Raw genomic sequence first — 14,727 nt, forward strand, 5'->3', positions numbered from 1 at the left:
AGTAAGATGTAACAAATAATTGCAGTGAGCTTTTGTATAAAAGCTACTACACATGGTTTGATCAGAGCATAACTGAGCTAAGACTGAATAGCATTTTAAAAGGATGTACAAAGATCTCTTCTAGGCATGGGACAAAGGCTCTGAGATAGGTGTAACCTAAAATCAGAAAGGAGCAATGTAGTCAGAGGTTGTAGAGAGTGGTCATATGGGTAATTGTTTATTTTTCTTTTTAACAATTTTTTTTGGCTTGTAGGTCACAACTGGCAGGGCTCAGGGCTAACCATAAACAAAAGTGACTGTGTTTTGATACAGCCTTACACAGATAAACAGATTTTATCTACAGCAGTAATTTGCTGACCTCTAATCTTGAGTAAATCTTTCAAGGAATAAAATTTGTTCTGGAAAACCTTATAAAGCTATGAAATGAATGGTTTCACAAAATAGTGCCACCATCCAAGAACTGGGCCTTTTTGGGGAAAAATATTTAACTCTGCAGGGAAGTCTTTTGCCCAACCCCCACTTCCCTAGACTCCACCTTAGGCAGGATAAGTAACAGATTACCTTATTGGAGTTGGCTTTGATTTTCATGACTACTCAAATGGTAGAATTTTGGCAAAATACAGTGACAGGAAATCACATATTCAGTGATACTTTTTGTTTGGTTTATTATGCTACCAGGCACTATATCGTTGATAGAACTATACTTTTTGTAGTTTTGTATTGCAGCTGGGCTAGAGCGATAGCACAATGAGTAGCGCATTTGCCTTGCATGCAGCTGACCCGGGTTCAATTCCTCCATCCCTCTCGGAGAGCCTGGCAAGCTGCAAGAGTATTCTGCCTGCATGGTAGAGCCAGGAAGGCTCCCCATGGCGTATTCGATATGCCAGAAACAGTAACAAGTCTCACAATGGAGATATTATTGGTGCCCGCTCAAGCAAATGGATGAACAACAGGACAATGCTACAATGCTACAGTGCTATTTTCCTAAACATTGTTCTTCCCCTTGGTATTTTCAGTTGTAGACCAATACTTTTGTGGATATGTATTTGCTCTAATAAGACAGACAAGAAAAAATTATTCTTGTATTATATCTGGGCTAGAGAGATAGCACAATGAGTAGCGCATTTATACATTTATATAACAGCTATAATACAAGAATGATTCATATACGGGGGCTATGCAAGAGAATGAGAGAGTATTGTAAGGTGATGTTTTGCTATCCTTGGTCAAAACCTGTTTTTAGTTTTTATTTATAATCTATAATGGATGGATCATTTTATAAAAATAAAATTAATCTACTACTAAAAAGTAAAAAATTTTAATGCACAGAAATTTATCTCTACATAAAATATATTATGCTCATTTTTAACATTAAAATCAGGACAAATTATACTGAATACAAAAAAGAAAACTTTCTGTCAATAATTTGACAGAAATGGAAGAAATCATTTAAAAAAGCAATGATAAATTTCAAAAACTCAGAATTTTCATTTTTATTTTCATCCAAAATGGAGGAAGTGATATTCATTATTCATTAATCCTTATTAATTGCTATTTTAGAATGTATTCTTGGCAAAACTTATATAATATTTCAGTAAAAAAAATCTGTATTTTGAATACTTTGGCTTATTACTAATAAAATGTCAGATATTTAACATTATCCTCCTCTCTATGCCTTACATTAGTTAATACCAAATCTCTTTTTAATTTAGTAATTTGACAATAGTAAATAATGTTCAAAATAGGAGTCTGGCTCAGAGCAGTAATACAGAGGGTAGGTCACTTGCCCTACACATGGCTTCCTCAGCTTCAACCTCCAGCACCTCATATGGTCTCCCAAGCTCTACAGGAGTGATCCCTGAGCACAGATGGGTGTGGCTCCAAAACAAAATGACAGCAAGTGGAAAGAGTCCATTGGCATTTTCAGAAATGTCAAATTTTCAATACACTTTTCTAAACTTACTAGCTCGTCACAGATCATTTTGTTGATAATAGCAGATTACCAACAAATGTTGAGTTAAACTGTTCTATAAAAGAGTCACTACTTCAGTCATACCTTAGCTAAGATGAGTTATATTGAGGATTCTTGCATATAGATATTTAAGATAGAATATCAACCATTTAAAATAAATGATGGATGAAGATCACAATGAACATCTTTTAAAATCATTTTTTAATCTTTTTTCTAGACAAACCTGTCCCCTGAAACTATTTTCTAATTTTATATTTATCTGGTCATTAGACCATTCTATAAAATGTTTAATTTTCTTAAAAATACTTAGGAAGTAATTTAAGGATGACTGGACCATGGGCCAGAGCAATAGCACAGTGAGTAGGGTGTTTGCTTTGCAAGGGGTCAGTCCAGGTCCGATCCCCAGAATCTCATAGGGTCTCCTAAACACAGTCAGGAGTGGTTCTTGAGCACAGAGCCAGGACTAACCCCTGCGCATCACTGGGTGTGGCCACCAATTTTTTTTAATAAACAAAAAAGGTAGCTGTCGATCATACAGGGCCATGAGGATTGAGTTCTGTGTTGCTAGATGTATCTTTGAAATCTTTTAGTTCACGCCTCAGGTCTAACTGACATACACACATAGTATTAAACTGTCAGAATTATGGAGTGAAAGGCTAGAAGCAAATATGAATTTCTCAACTCTTGATGTCCATTTATCCATGACGCAGTATTTATTGAGACGCACCTGAGTGCATAAGCTGATATCATTGTGAACACTGGAAACAGCTTGTGTTTTTTCAACTAAAGATTGAACCCAGGTCTCCTGAATGTTAGGCACGTGCTAAACTTTTAAGCCATATCCCCAGACCCTTGGGTTGTTTGGGGATTTCTTTGCAGGGAGAAGGGTAAAAGGGGGAGTGTAGGTGTAAGGGCCGGAGTTACTCTGGCTCTGAGCCCAGCCGTCATTTCCAGTAGTGCTCAGGGTACCCTGTTCCATCAGGGATTGAGCCTGGGCCTCAATAAAGCAGGTGCTCAGCCCTCTGACCCATCTCCGGCCACCAGATCATATTAAGAGCAGCGGATAGTTTTTGTAATAAGTTAAATATATATTACTTTTTAAAAAAATTTGGAAGGACTGGCGTGATAGTGATGTTTAAATTAATCAGATTAAGGGAGAGGTCGGAGGGAATTCGAGGAATTTCCTTCCTGGGGAGGGGTCCAATCTCCTCAGGGTCCACTGTTCAAGGTTTTATCCATATCCACAAGTGGGTCAGCCTTTGAATTTTCCTCCCAGAAGTTTTGTTGACCAGTTTCACTGTCCAAGACCTTTCCTTATCTACCTGCCTACGTCAATACTACAGTGGAGAGGGCGTTTTCCTCACATACAGCCGACCCAGGTTCGATCCCCAGCATACCATAGGGTCCCGCAAGAACTGCCAGGAGTAGCTCCTGAGTGCTGAGCCAGGAGTTACCTTGAGCATTTTAAAAGTATTTTAAAATTATATATTTTGGTAGGCCAGAGTTATAGCACAGCGAGTTTGCCTTGCACGCGGCCTACCCATGTTCAGTTCCTCCACCCATCTTTGAGAGCCTGGCAAGATACCAAGAGTATCCTTCCCGCGTGGCAAAGCCTGGCAAGGCTTTATCCATATCCATATGGTGTATTCCATATGCCAACAACAGTAACAACAAGCCTCACCATGGAGATGTTACTGGTGCCCACTCGAGCAAATCGATGAACAACAGGAGGACAGAGACAGTGACAGTGAATTTATATTTCTAGTTTTGTTCTTAATAAATAATGGAATTGTTATAAGAAGATTCAGACAAACATGTCTAAAATATTTGTATGTAACTTTTTGTTGCAATGATAAACATGCAGAATCAAACACAGATATTACTTGTATTGATATCACTCTTATTTTCTCTTAATGTGTCATTGTTTTCTCTGATATGGACATTAAGTATAAATTTGAGTAGATAACATTTTTAAAAAACACACAATGGCATTACTTCTGATAAAATTCAACTTTAAACTCCTACTTTGTAATGTAATTGACTCATATAATTCCATAAAATCTCTGAGCATTTTTCTCATAATCCACAATAATTTAAATTCTTATAAGTAATATAATTGAATACCCACATACATGGGATTGGATGGAAGGATGAGTAAACGAATATGGATGTTTAATTTTATTATGTTTGAGGTTTGTTTTCTCTCCAAAGAAACATATTCAAATGTTACTTTATAGGAAAAACCACTAAGAACTGTATCCTATTGTAATTATAATAATAATAAAAAGTCTTTATTCAGAGTCATGGTTATTATTATATAATTTTCTCATTATAAGTAGCTAAGGAGCATAACGAGTGTCTCAGTTCACTGGAGAAACTTGGTTTTATTGTAATAAATATATTTTAAAATAATTTGTCCAAGATTTAGATTAATTTAAAATATAATGACCATAATCATATATCCATGTCAAATCAAGGGAACTTTGTCAAGAGCTCACCTAATGCTTTAACCAATATTTTATTTAGAACTACTGAAGCCTTATAATAATTTAGGATTATTTTTTTAATTTGGAGGAGTGTCATACCCAGGTGTGTCCAGGGCTTACTTCTTCCCAGTGGGACCCTGGGATCCATATGGGGTGTTGGGGATTGAACCCAGGTTGGCCCAATGCAAAGAGAGTGTTCTATCTACTGTACTATCACTCCAGTCACAATAGTTTAGGATTTCAAACTGAGGAAATTGCTCAAAAGGCGGAATGATTGCTTTGCACATCCCTAACCCATCCTTAGTTCATACTCAGGGTCACCTAAACCCAACTGTGTGTAATTCAAGTATGGAGCCGGGAGTAATCTCTGAGCACTACTGAGTATGGCCAAGAAACAAAAAACTAAAGCAAAAGTTTACTTTGTACAGCTTTTGAGTGTACAGTCGTTATTGGGACTAGCTGGCAGAGACTGGAGCAATAGTTCAGCAGGTAGGACACTTGCCTTGAATGTGCCCATCTGAGGCTCAATCCTCAGTATGTCACATAGGCCTTTGAGCTCCAGCAAAAGCTACCCCTAAGCACAGTCAGGTGTAACCAGTGGATGTGCTTCCTTCCAAACTACCATTCCTGAATTTGCTTCTCGGACTGCCTCACATTAAGTCCATCAAGGTGGCATTTCTGTGTTGATCCCTGTTATCACAATAAGTGAGTGATCTTTGCCACATAGCAGCCAGGTGCATGTAAATATTGTAATGATATCTGTGACTCCTGGACATTGCAGCAATGGCAGCAATAAAAATGAAGGGAGAGGAAGTAAAAAAATAAAAGACTAGATTAGCATTTTATTGAAAGGTATCATTTAAAAAAATATTTTGGGGGGCTGGAGAGATAGCATAGCAGGTAAGGCGTTTGCCTTGCATGTGGCAGCCCGGGTTCGATTCCCAGCATCCCATATGGTCCCCTGGGCATCACCAGGAGTAATTCCTGAGTGCAGAGCCAGGAGGAACCTCTGTGCATCACCGGGTATAACCCAAAAAGCAAAAAAAAAAAATTGTATTTTTCTCCCACCTTATTTGGAATTTGAAAATATTCTGTTGTAAACATTTTCATATTGTAATTTTTTCCTAAATATTATAGTAAGCAGTGGGCTGGAGCAATAGCACAGTGGTAGGGCATTTGCCTTGCTCACAGCCCGCCAGTCCAAGCCGGGTTCGATTCCTCCGCCCCTCTCGGAGAGCCCAGCAAGCTACCGAGAGTATCTTGCCCGCACAGCAAAGCCTGGCAAACTACCCGTGACGTATTCAATATGCCAAACACAGTAACAACAAGTTTCAAAAAAAATGGAGACGTCACTGGGCCTGCTCGAGCAAATCGATGCACAATGGGAGTACAGTGACAGTGACAGTGATAGTAAGAAGTCTGCCCTGACCAATATCTTCCCACGTCTTTTCCATATTCATGATATCAAAAAGGGGGGATTTTCCCTCTTCCTCGAATCTCAACAACAGACTTTTGTTTCTCCACACTCTTCTCCATCAAAGGTTAAAGGGAGGGACAGCCAGTACCCTTAAAAGGTACCAGCTCCCATCTAAATCAAACTAGAAGGAAGCTTCCAGCTCTTTCCCCTCCTGGAGATTTTTTCTCTCTTACTGACTTTTTATTATTTCTTTCTCGTCTACCCCCTATCTCTGAAGTTATTTTATTAACTGCCAGGTGCCACCTGGACCTCCAATAAAAAACAAGCCAAAAATTATTATGAAGATAGCTCATGAAGATCAAATCAAGCAATATATAGTATTGGATATATATGATTTATGAATATAAAATGACCTAAACTAGTGATATATAAATGTTATCTTTAGCAGCATGATAATGCTGATCTGATATATGGGCTGCCTTTCTAATAATTTAATAACCCATTTCTCTGTAAATGAAATCTTATCATATCACAAGCGAAGAGCAAAATTATACATTTTTTTGATATACTACTGAGTAATCAGCTCCCTTCAGAAGGATGTTTTGGATTTATAATGAAAGCATCTTAATAGCTGAAATTACTACCCACTGAGCTACTGTCACTATAACGGTCTAAAACAAATTTCCTAGAATGAGAAAAACACCACTTTAATTGAAATTCTTTAGGAAAAAATTCTACGCTCATTTTTTTAGCATGTGTGTGTACATTAAGAGGGTCATCTTTCTTTTAATTCCCTCCATTCTTCTTCTTCTCTACCTGCTCTTGCAAGTAGATTTAAACTGCTAGCATCAAATATGAAAGGGACTAGCCATTTTCTCTTTCTCCTCTGTTTCTTCAACTAAAATAATTTTCTCCACCTTAAAAAAATCTGTTATGGTCTGTTAAATTGGATTTCTCATCTCAAGTAAAGTAATCGCAAAAGACCTCACACCTGTGTGCATACAAGTCTGAAATTCTCTAAATGAAATTCTAATGTATCTTCATTTCTATTGTGAAAGCAGATCGACTGTATACGAAATTGACCATTTCATTTTACAATGCTAAACTATAACTCATACATGAAGCATGAGGTTTTCTAATGAGAAATTAATTATGTTCCATTGGTGTCCTATTTCTTAAAATAAGTAACTTCATGCCTTGACTCATTCAGTTAAAGTTTTCAAAACATTTTGGTAATTTGTAATATCTTCCAAATATACAACAAAAGTCTCCTCCACTCGGAGCCAAGAGATGACCTAGGACCTGAGTAAATATTGATAACGGCACCTTATTCTACAGTGATATTTTTCCAAATGCCTTTTTGATGAGATTGACAGGTGACAGGTGTTCCAGCAGAATATGTGTCACAGGAAAAATCAAACATTAGCTCATCAACTCAGAGAAATGAGTTCTATAACTGCATCAATTTTGTTATCAGCATATCTTAAATTCTTAATTGACCAGTGCGAGGATACATAGACACAGCAGTCATTTTGAGCCCAATGATACAGTTTCCTATGTTTCCATATACTCCTAGTTAAGTAAATGGCTGCTTTATTTATTAAAGAGACCAAGAATACTAGCAGCATACATTAGTTTCACACTTCCAAAGTTCTGTTTGGCTGGGATTGCCTTTTAAATAAAGATAATTTACAAAGGACATATGGTTCCAATTCCGAAAGCCAAGACTATAATTCTGGTTATTTTTATTTCAGAAAGAAATTTCATATGTCTAATCTCTACAAATGTAAATGTTTTCTACTAATTTCCCACAGACCTTCCTTCATCAGGGTATGTCTATGAGTATGTTTGTGTACTGTGTCTTGTGTGCACAGATGGATAAGTAGGTATTCTGTGATGTCTGTATACAGTGACCCGTTATTCAGCTGTGAAAATATAGCTTTTGCACTTGAAAAATAAAAATATGCAATTATACTGTAATATCAAGTTATAAATCAGGATTTAGAATTATATTAAATAAACCATAGCTACTCTGCAGAAGTAGTGCTAAATAAAAAAGCAATAAAGTTATGCATAAAAAAGACATGAAAAGAAATACATAAAGATGTTCCCATTAGTAGTTACTGAGTAGAGAATTATGCATGATTCCTATTTTTTTGTTTTAAAACTTTTTACACAATAAAAATAAATTTATTCTAAATTAATTTCATTTCTCCATTTTAAAAGGAATATAATTCTTAAACTATTCTATCATATGAAGATATTTTATATAAAAACATATCATTTTGTTTTGTCTTTGGCTTCAGTGCAGATGTAATACAAATTAGGTTGTTAGAAACATAAACAAAATTAATGTTTTGAAACAAGGGGATTGAAGATGATACTAAAAATACATGCTTCGTGTGTTGGGACATAGTGCAGTGTTTAGGAATCAGACCTAGTAGGCTTCTGACCTAGGTTTCATTCCTAGCACCACATAGTCCCTCTCGCATCATCACTGTACAACCCAGGCAATGTGCAGGAAGCACTGGGTATGAATCTTGAGGCCTGCAGCATGGACTGGGTGACCCAGGTATATCTGATACTATGGGCCAAAATAGCATCTGACCCTTGCTTTGAACCACTCGCCCAGATGATTGAGAATATTTGATAGGGTCCTTGTACCTCCTCACCAATGCTTAGGAAGCCAACTCCCAGTCAAAAAAAAGATACTTCAGAAATGTGCTTACTATTTTTAAAGGTTATAAAATGGGACTAAAAGTAAATGAAAAAATATATAAACAGCTTATCACCAGGTTTAATTTTTCAGTTAGGGTCAATTTACTTTTAAACTCATTGCTCTGATTAGAAGTGGCTTCTCATTTTAAATTCAGTGTGGCCTCACTAGTTTTATACTTTTCTTTTATGTGTTTTGCTAATAGAAACTGTATTTTCAAAATGTGATCTGTTGAGTTACAATGTAGCCAAATAGGATGAACACAGTTTCTCAATTTAAAGAAAACTTCATTATTAAATTTTTCATTACTGCTCTCTATTTGGTGTATTATTCTATTTGAGGAGTCAAATAGATACAAGGTAATGACTTTTTTCTAGCTATTTAAATGCTCAGTATAATATGAGGCTGGAGTGATAGTACAGTGGGTAAGATGCTTATACTCATTGTGGTCCCCTTCCAGAAGTGAGCACTGAGCATAGAACTTAATTAAATGCTTAGTTAAGTTTTAGATACCTGAAAATAAAATTTATTGGACTAGGGAAGTAATTCTTGCCTTGAATGTGTGAAGCCCTGGGTTCAATCCCTGCACTGCAAAACAAAACACCTAAAAATGTAGTTTCTTAATATGTCTGAATGTCTTTGGAAAAAGGTTGATTTTAATAGCTATTTTATTTTAGTTTTACATTATTATGCTCTATGTTTCTGTCTGCCAATATCTTTTCACATGTTCATCTGGTCTTTCTAAATATATTTAAGTACTGTAAAGAATTAGAATAAGTGTTAGGGTGTAGTATTATAGTCTGAGCATGTTACTGAACTCCATGATTTTGGATAAATAATTTAAATTCTCTATGTCTAAATTTGCATTAACCTTTAAAATAGTCTATGACTCAACCATTCTCAGTTATTAATATTGAAGCCGTAGTGATAGTCCAATGGGGAGGACTCTTGCCTTGCATGTGCCTGACCCAGGTTCGATCCCCAGCAACCCATTTGATCCCCTGAGCCCTGCCAAGAGTGATCCCTGAGCACAGAGTCAGGATTCAGCTCTGGGCACCTCTCGGTATGACCCCAAACCCGAAACAAAACAAATTAAAACCTCATTAATTGTTGATATTAAATATTGCTTTTGTTTGTTTGTTTGGGGGGCCATACCAGTCTATGCTCAGGAGTTGCTAAATACATTTTGCATCTAATTCACCATTGTAGTTAAACTGTCCCACAGTAAAATCAACTTGAAGTCTGAGAAAGCCATTGCTCCGTTCAGTTCAGTAAGGATTCAAAATTGTCAACATTAGCTTTCTTCCAAAATGTATGAGGCAGTGAGTAAGTGATATTTATTTTGATTTGAGAGCCACACCTAGAGGTGCTCAGAAATCACTCCTAACGTTGCTCAGGGACCATATTCTATGCCTCTGTGAACTCTCTGCATATGAAGGGCCTAAAACCTTGTAAGGTCTGACCCCATAGGCAATATTTAAATCTATATGAGCAAGCATCTTAAAAGTTTCAGGTTCTGACAGTACTTGTTTTATTGTTTAGTACTCACTTATAACATCATGTGTATGTACTATATTTACAGAGGATTTGCATTAAGTTATTTCTTATGCTCTTTAAAATTCTTCATATCTCAGCTATATCCAAATAAGTACTTGATAGTTACCTTCAAAACTGGGAATAGTGGTGGTGGAGAATGGGCACTGATGGGCACTGATGGAGGGATGGGTACTCGATCATTGTATGACTGAAACCCAAGCACAAAAACTGTACCTCATGGTGTTTCACTAATAAAAATTTTTTAAAAAAGAGACAGACCAAAAAAAAAAAAACTTATCCTTTTACATTGGAGCTCCTATTTGTCTTAAGAGTGTAAAGAAAGTGACTAGATATGATTGTTAACTTTTATAATACTCTCTCTGCACCTTTCATTCCTTAGTATCTTCATTGGAGGATACTAAATATAAATGGAGATAACTCATAGAATCATTATAACTATTAAAATATTATAATCAAAGTACATGGAATAATATCTCACTGTCACTATCCTGCCATTGTTCATCGACTTGCTCAAGCAGGCCCAGTAACATTGTGAGACTTGTACTGTGTTTGGCATATCAAATCCATCACCGGGAGCTTGCCAGGCTCTGCCGTGCGGGCGAGATACTCTCGGTAGCTTGCAGGGCTCTCCGAGAGGAGCGGAGGAATCGAACTCGGGTTGGGCATGTTGGCTGCATGCAAGGCAAACGCCCTACCTGCTGGGCTATCGCTCCAGCCCCAAGGAATAATATATAGCATATTAATACTTTTATGTGAACTTTTAACTTTTGAATACAGATTTTACTTTTGTTTCCTCATTCTGTCTAGTGGTTAACAAAACATGGTAAATATACTATATTGGGTGGAGTGATAGCACAGCGGTAGGGTGCCGACCAGACCGAACTGGGTTCGATTCCTCCACCCCTCTCAAGAGAGCCCAGAAAGGTACCGAGAGTATCTCACCTGAATGGCAGTGCCTGGCAAGCTCCCGTGACGTATTTGATATGCCAAACACAGTAACAAGTGTCACAATGGAGATGTTACTGGGCCCGCTCCAGGAAATCAATGAACAATGGGAGGACAGAGCTACAGTGCTAAAAGTTTGGGGCTAGAGTGATAGCACAGCAGGTAGAGCATTTGCATTGCATGCAGTCAATTGGGATTCATCCCCCAGCATCCATGAGCCCACCATGAGTGATTCCTGAGCTCAGACTCAGAAGTAACCCCTGAGCACCACTGCAGGTGGCCCCAAACCAAGTATATATATATATATATGTATATATATGTATATGTATATATATGTATATATATATTAGTAATAAAGTTACCTGTGTAAGGTTGCAGTCGTTATTTTTCTTGTTTTTGTTTGTGGGCCACACCAAACGAAACTCAGTTTTTGTTTTAAGGCCACTCCTTGCTCTACACTCAGAAATTATTTCTGGCAGTGCTCAGAAGACCATATGGAGTGTGGGTGCGAACCTGGATTGACCCAGGATTGACCTGGATTGACAGCAAGGGAAGTGCCCTACCAGCGGTACTATCTGTCCAGCCCCCATATTTAGTTATTTTCAAGTGACGTGATGGTATGTTTATGGAAGGGTAGTGTGGGTGTGTGGCGGCGGGGGATGGAGGGAGGGAGGAGTGCGGAGAGACACCTGTAGTGTCAGGGCTGAGTGCTGAGGTTCTGTTCTCAGGGATGTCCTGTGATGGAGCTGCATGACCTTGTGCGGTGCCAGGGATCAAACCGTTTGACTGCGCGCAAAGCAAAAACTCTGCCCTCTGTACTAACTCCTGTGTATTTTTTCATTATTTTATACTACAGACGTATTATAGAACAATTTACACTATAAAGATTATACCTAAATACAGTTCTAATTGCATAGAATATTGACTAGTTTTGGTTTTACAGTTGCATTGGTCTTCTTCCTCTTTATGGTTAAGTCAGTTTCTTTACACCTTCAAAATGAGTTGATTTTTTTTATAAGTTTCTTAATTGTTATTCTATACTTTGTCTTTGAAGATGTTTATTTTAGTAGAGATAATGCTTGTGATTTAGTGTGCTTGAAAACTGAAATATAAATATATTCTGTAGCACTGTCCTCCCATTGTTCATCGATTTGCTCAAGCGGACCCAATAAAGTCTCCATTGTGAGGCTTATTGTTACTGTGTTTGGAATATCAGTCAGTATGAACCCGTCACAGGTAGCTTGCCAAGCTTTGCTGCTAGGGTGAGATATTCTCGGTAGCTTGCTAGGATCTCCGAGAGGGGCGGAGGAATCGAACCTGGGCCAACCGGGTCTGCCGCGTGCAAGGCAAACGCCTTTCCACTGTGCTATCGCTCCAGCTCCATAAATATATTCAAAGGAAGTAATTGTACCTGGCATTTAATTAGTGGATCTTGCTATTTCAGTATTGTGATTGACTCATTCACTTTCTCATATGCATCCATTAACATGTCACATATTATATTCCGCCCAGTTCTTTGAATATGTTTGACTTGGTTACACATGGTTCTAGGTGTTGGGAACTTAGTACAGTCGGTTGGGAGCTTGCCTTGCATGCGACCCTCAGTACCCCATATAGTCTCCTGAGCACCACAGGAGTTCTCCCTCAGTGGAGAGCCAGGAGTGAGCCCTGTGCAACACTGGGTTTCCCTCTCTCCAAAAAATAGAGTGGTAGGGACGAGAGGTAACGAGAGGAGAACCTTGCTCTCAGAGAGTTCATGTCTATTTGATATATCAGTTCCTTAATATGTCTCCTATTAAGTGTTTTAAAATTCATTTTATTCACATCTTCTCAGCTCGCTTCAATATAGTATTAACAAAGCTGTCGTTACAACTTCATAGAAAATTTGTCTTAATTACTATCTTTTTCTGACAGCTCATTCAAGCATTTGATTGGAGGTTTGGATGATGTTTCTAATAAGGCATATGAAGATGCAGAAGCTAAAGCAAAGTAAGTAGATTTTATCTTTCACCTTAATCCTGATTTTAAGTGTTATGATAAAAATGTTCTCTGTATCGGCTGTTTTTGATAGAATTTTTGGGGGCTTAAGAACATAGTTCAACACTCTTGACAGGTTGAAATGGATTGCTGAAGATTAAAAAGAAGTAAACTATTTAAGGCATCCATTACATACATGCTTATTTAGTAGATTCATCTCACCTTAGACATGAAATCTTAATTTCCTTAGAAAGATTATCCAACAAGGAAAAATGGTTAGCTCACAATGAAATACAAATAATTTAATGCCAAATATCATTTTAATAGATATTTTTGTGAAATTATATGAAAAGCCAAAAATATTTTACCATGTGAAAATATTATTGCTTTATATTGAATTTTTATGACTTGTGTTCACAAGTATCTGATATAGTATAATCTATATATAGTCTTCCCCACATTTCCCCAGTGAAATATTTTTAATTGTATTTGATATCATGCAGAACATGATTTTAGATAACCATAAGTTATATGTAATCTTAATTGGATCTATATGTAAGAATATAGATGGAGATAAGTTATCAATGTAATGAACAATTAGCAAAATTTATCATAAATAAATTTCAGAATCAAAGCATAAGCTTTTCTGTCTTGAGAGCCTGTGAAGTTTAAAAAAATTGATCTATAATTAAAATTTAGAACTGTAGCTTATACTGACTGATAAAACTGTATTCTTTTCAAAGCTATGGAAATACGTTTATAGCTTATTCTATATCTAATTTAATTTGTTTTCTCTCCAGAGGTACATAGATTAACATTCTGGGATCAAATGTTAGTACTACCACTGCTAACCATAGCTTAAATAATAAAGTGACCACTGCTAATACCAAACTTCACAGTTACTAGTGTACTAGTGTAGTTGATATTGTGTATGATTGGTATTAATTTTTCTGCCTTTTCTATTACAGTTGGTTAAAATTCACATATTGTTTAGATTTAGATTTTAGATATTGGTATTAACACTAATTCTAATAAAAAGTAAAGGGAGCCATTTAAGCTAGCTTATAAATTTTAGGAATTTTAAATATCAACTTGTATTTATTAGACTTTATCCCTAGACAAGTTTCTTGCTGTGTTAAACTAATATTTATAACTTATATCTATCTATTTTCTTACATATAGATCCAATTAAGATTACATGTAATTTTTGGTTATCTAAAATCTTATTTAAAATGTGCTTTTGCTAACATCTAAGTATTTTAAAGCACTAGATAAAAGCTTTTAAAACAGATGTATCCTCTGTTCTATTTCTGTTTCCATGATAAACTTGAAAGCTTATTTAGGCAGATTTATAATGAGAGGTTTTGCATAACTCCTATTCTTGCTACCCATAGGTAAGACTAGTCATGGCTAGTAAAATTGATGTGATGGAAAGTAAATGTGGATTAGTGAGACCCCTCGCACTCTACTATCATTGGTCTATAAAGAAGACTGTGTGCATATCATAAAATTTGGTCATTCAATGGTTTTCTTGCACATATTTCAATAAACAATAACAAATACATTGAAATTCATATTTAGACAGACCCTAGATGTGATAGTAGTTTATCCCATTAGAAGAGTACTGGAAGAGTATGACAAATATGACCCAGCTGGA

The 14,727-nt window shown here is 36.6% G+C and overlaps 1 protein-coding gene across 2 annotated transcripts in view; it reads left to right on the plus strand.

Annotated features, from left to right (window-relative positions):
- Positions 1-14,727, plus strand: part of PRKG1 (protein kinase cGMP-dependent 1) — a 1,343,145-nt gene that overhangs the window by 1,225,719 nt on the left and 102,699 nt on the right. For both annotated transcript variants that reach the window (XM_056120587.1, XM_056120586.1), the window contains exon 9: positions 13,008-13,082. In XM_056120587.1, the coding sequence (XP_055976562.1) occupies positions 13,008-13,082 (75 nt within the window). The remainder of the gene's footprint in view (positions 1-13,007; positions 13,083-14,727) is intronic.

The sequence above is a fragment of the Sorex fumeus genome, unplaced genomic scaffold (assembly GCF_029834395.1).
Source record: "Sorex fumeus unplaced genomic scaffold, SorFum_2.1 ptg000043l, whole genome shotgun sequence".
Lineage (NCBI taxonomy): Eukaryota > Metazoa > Chordata > Mammalia > Eulipotyphla > Soricidae > Sorex > Sorex fumeus.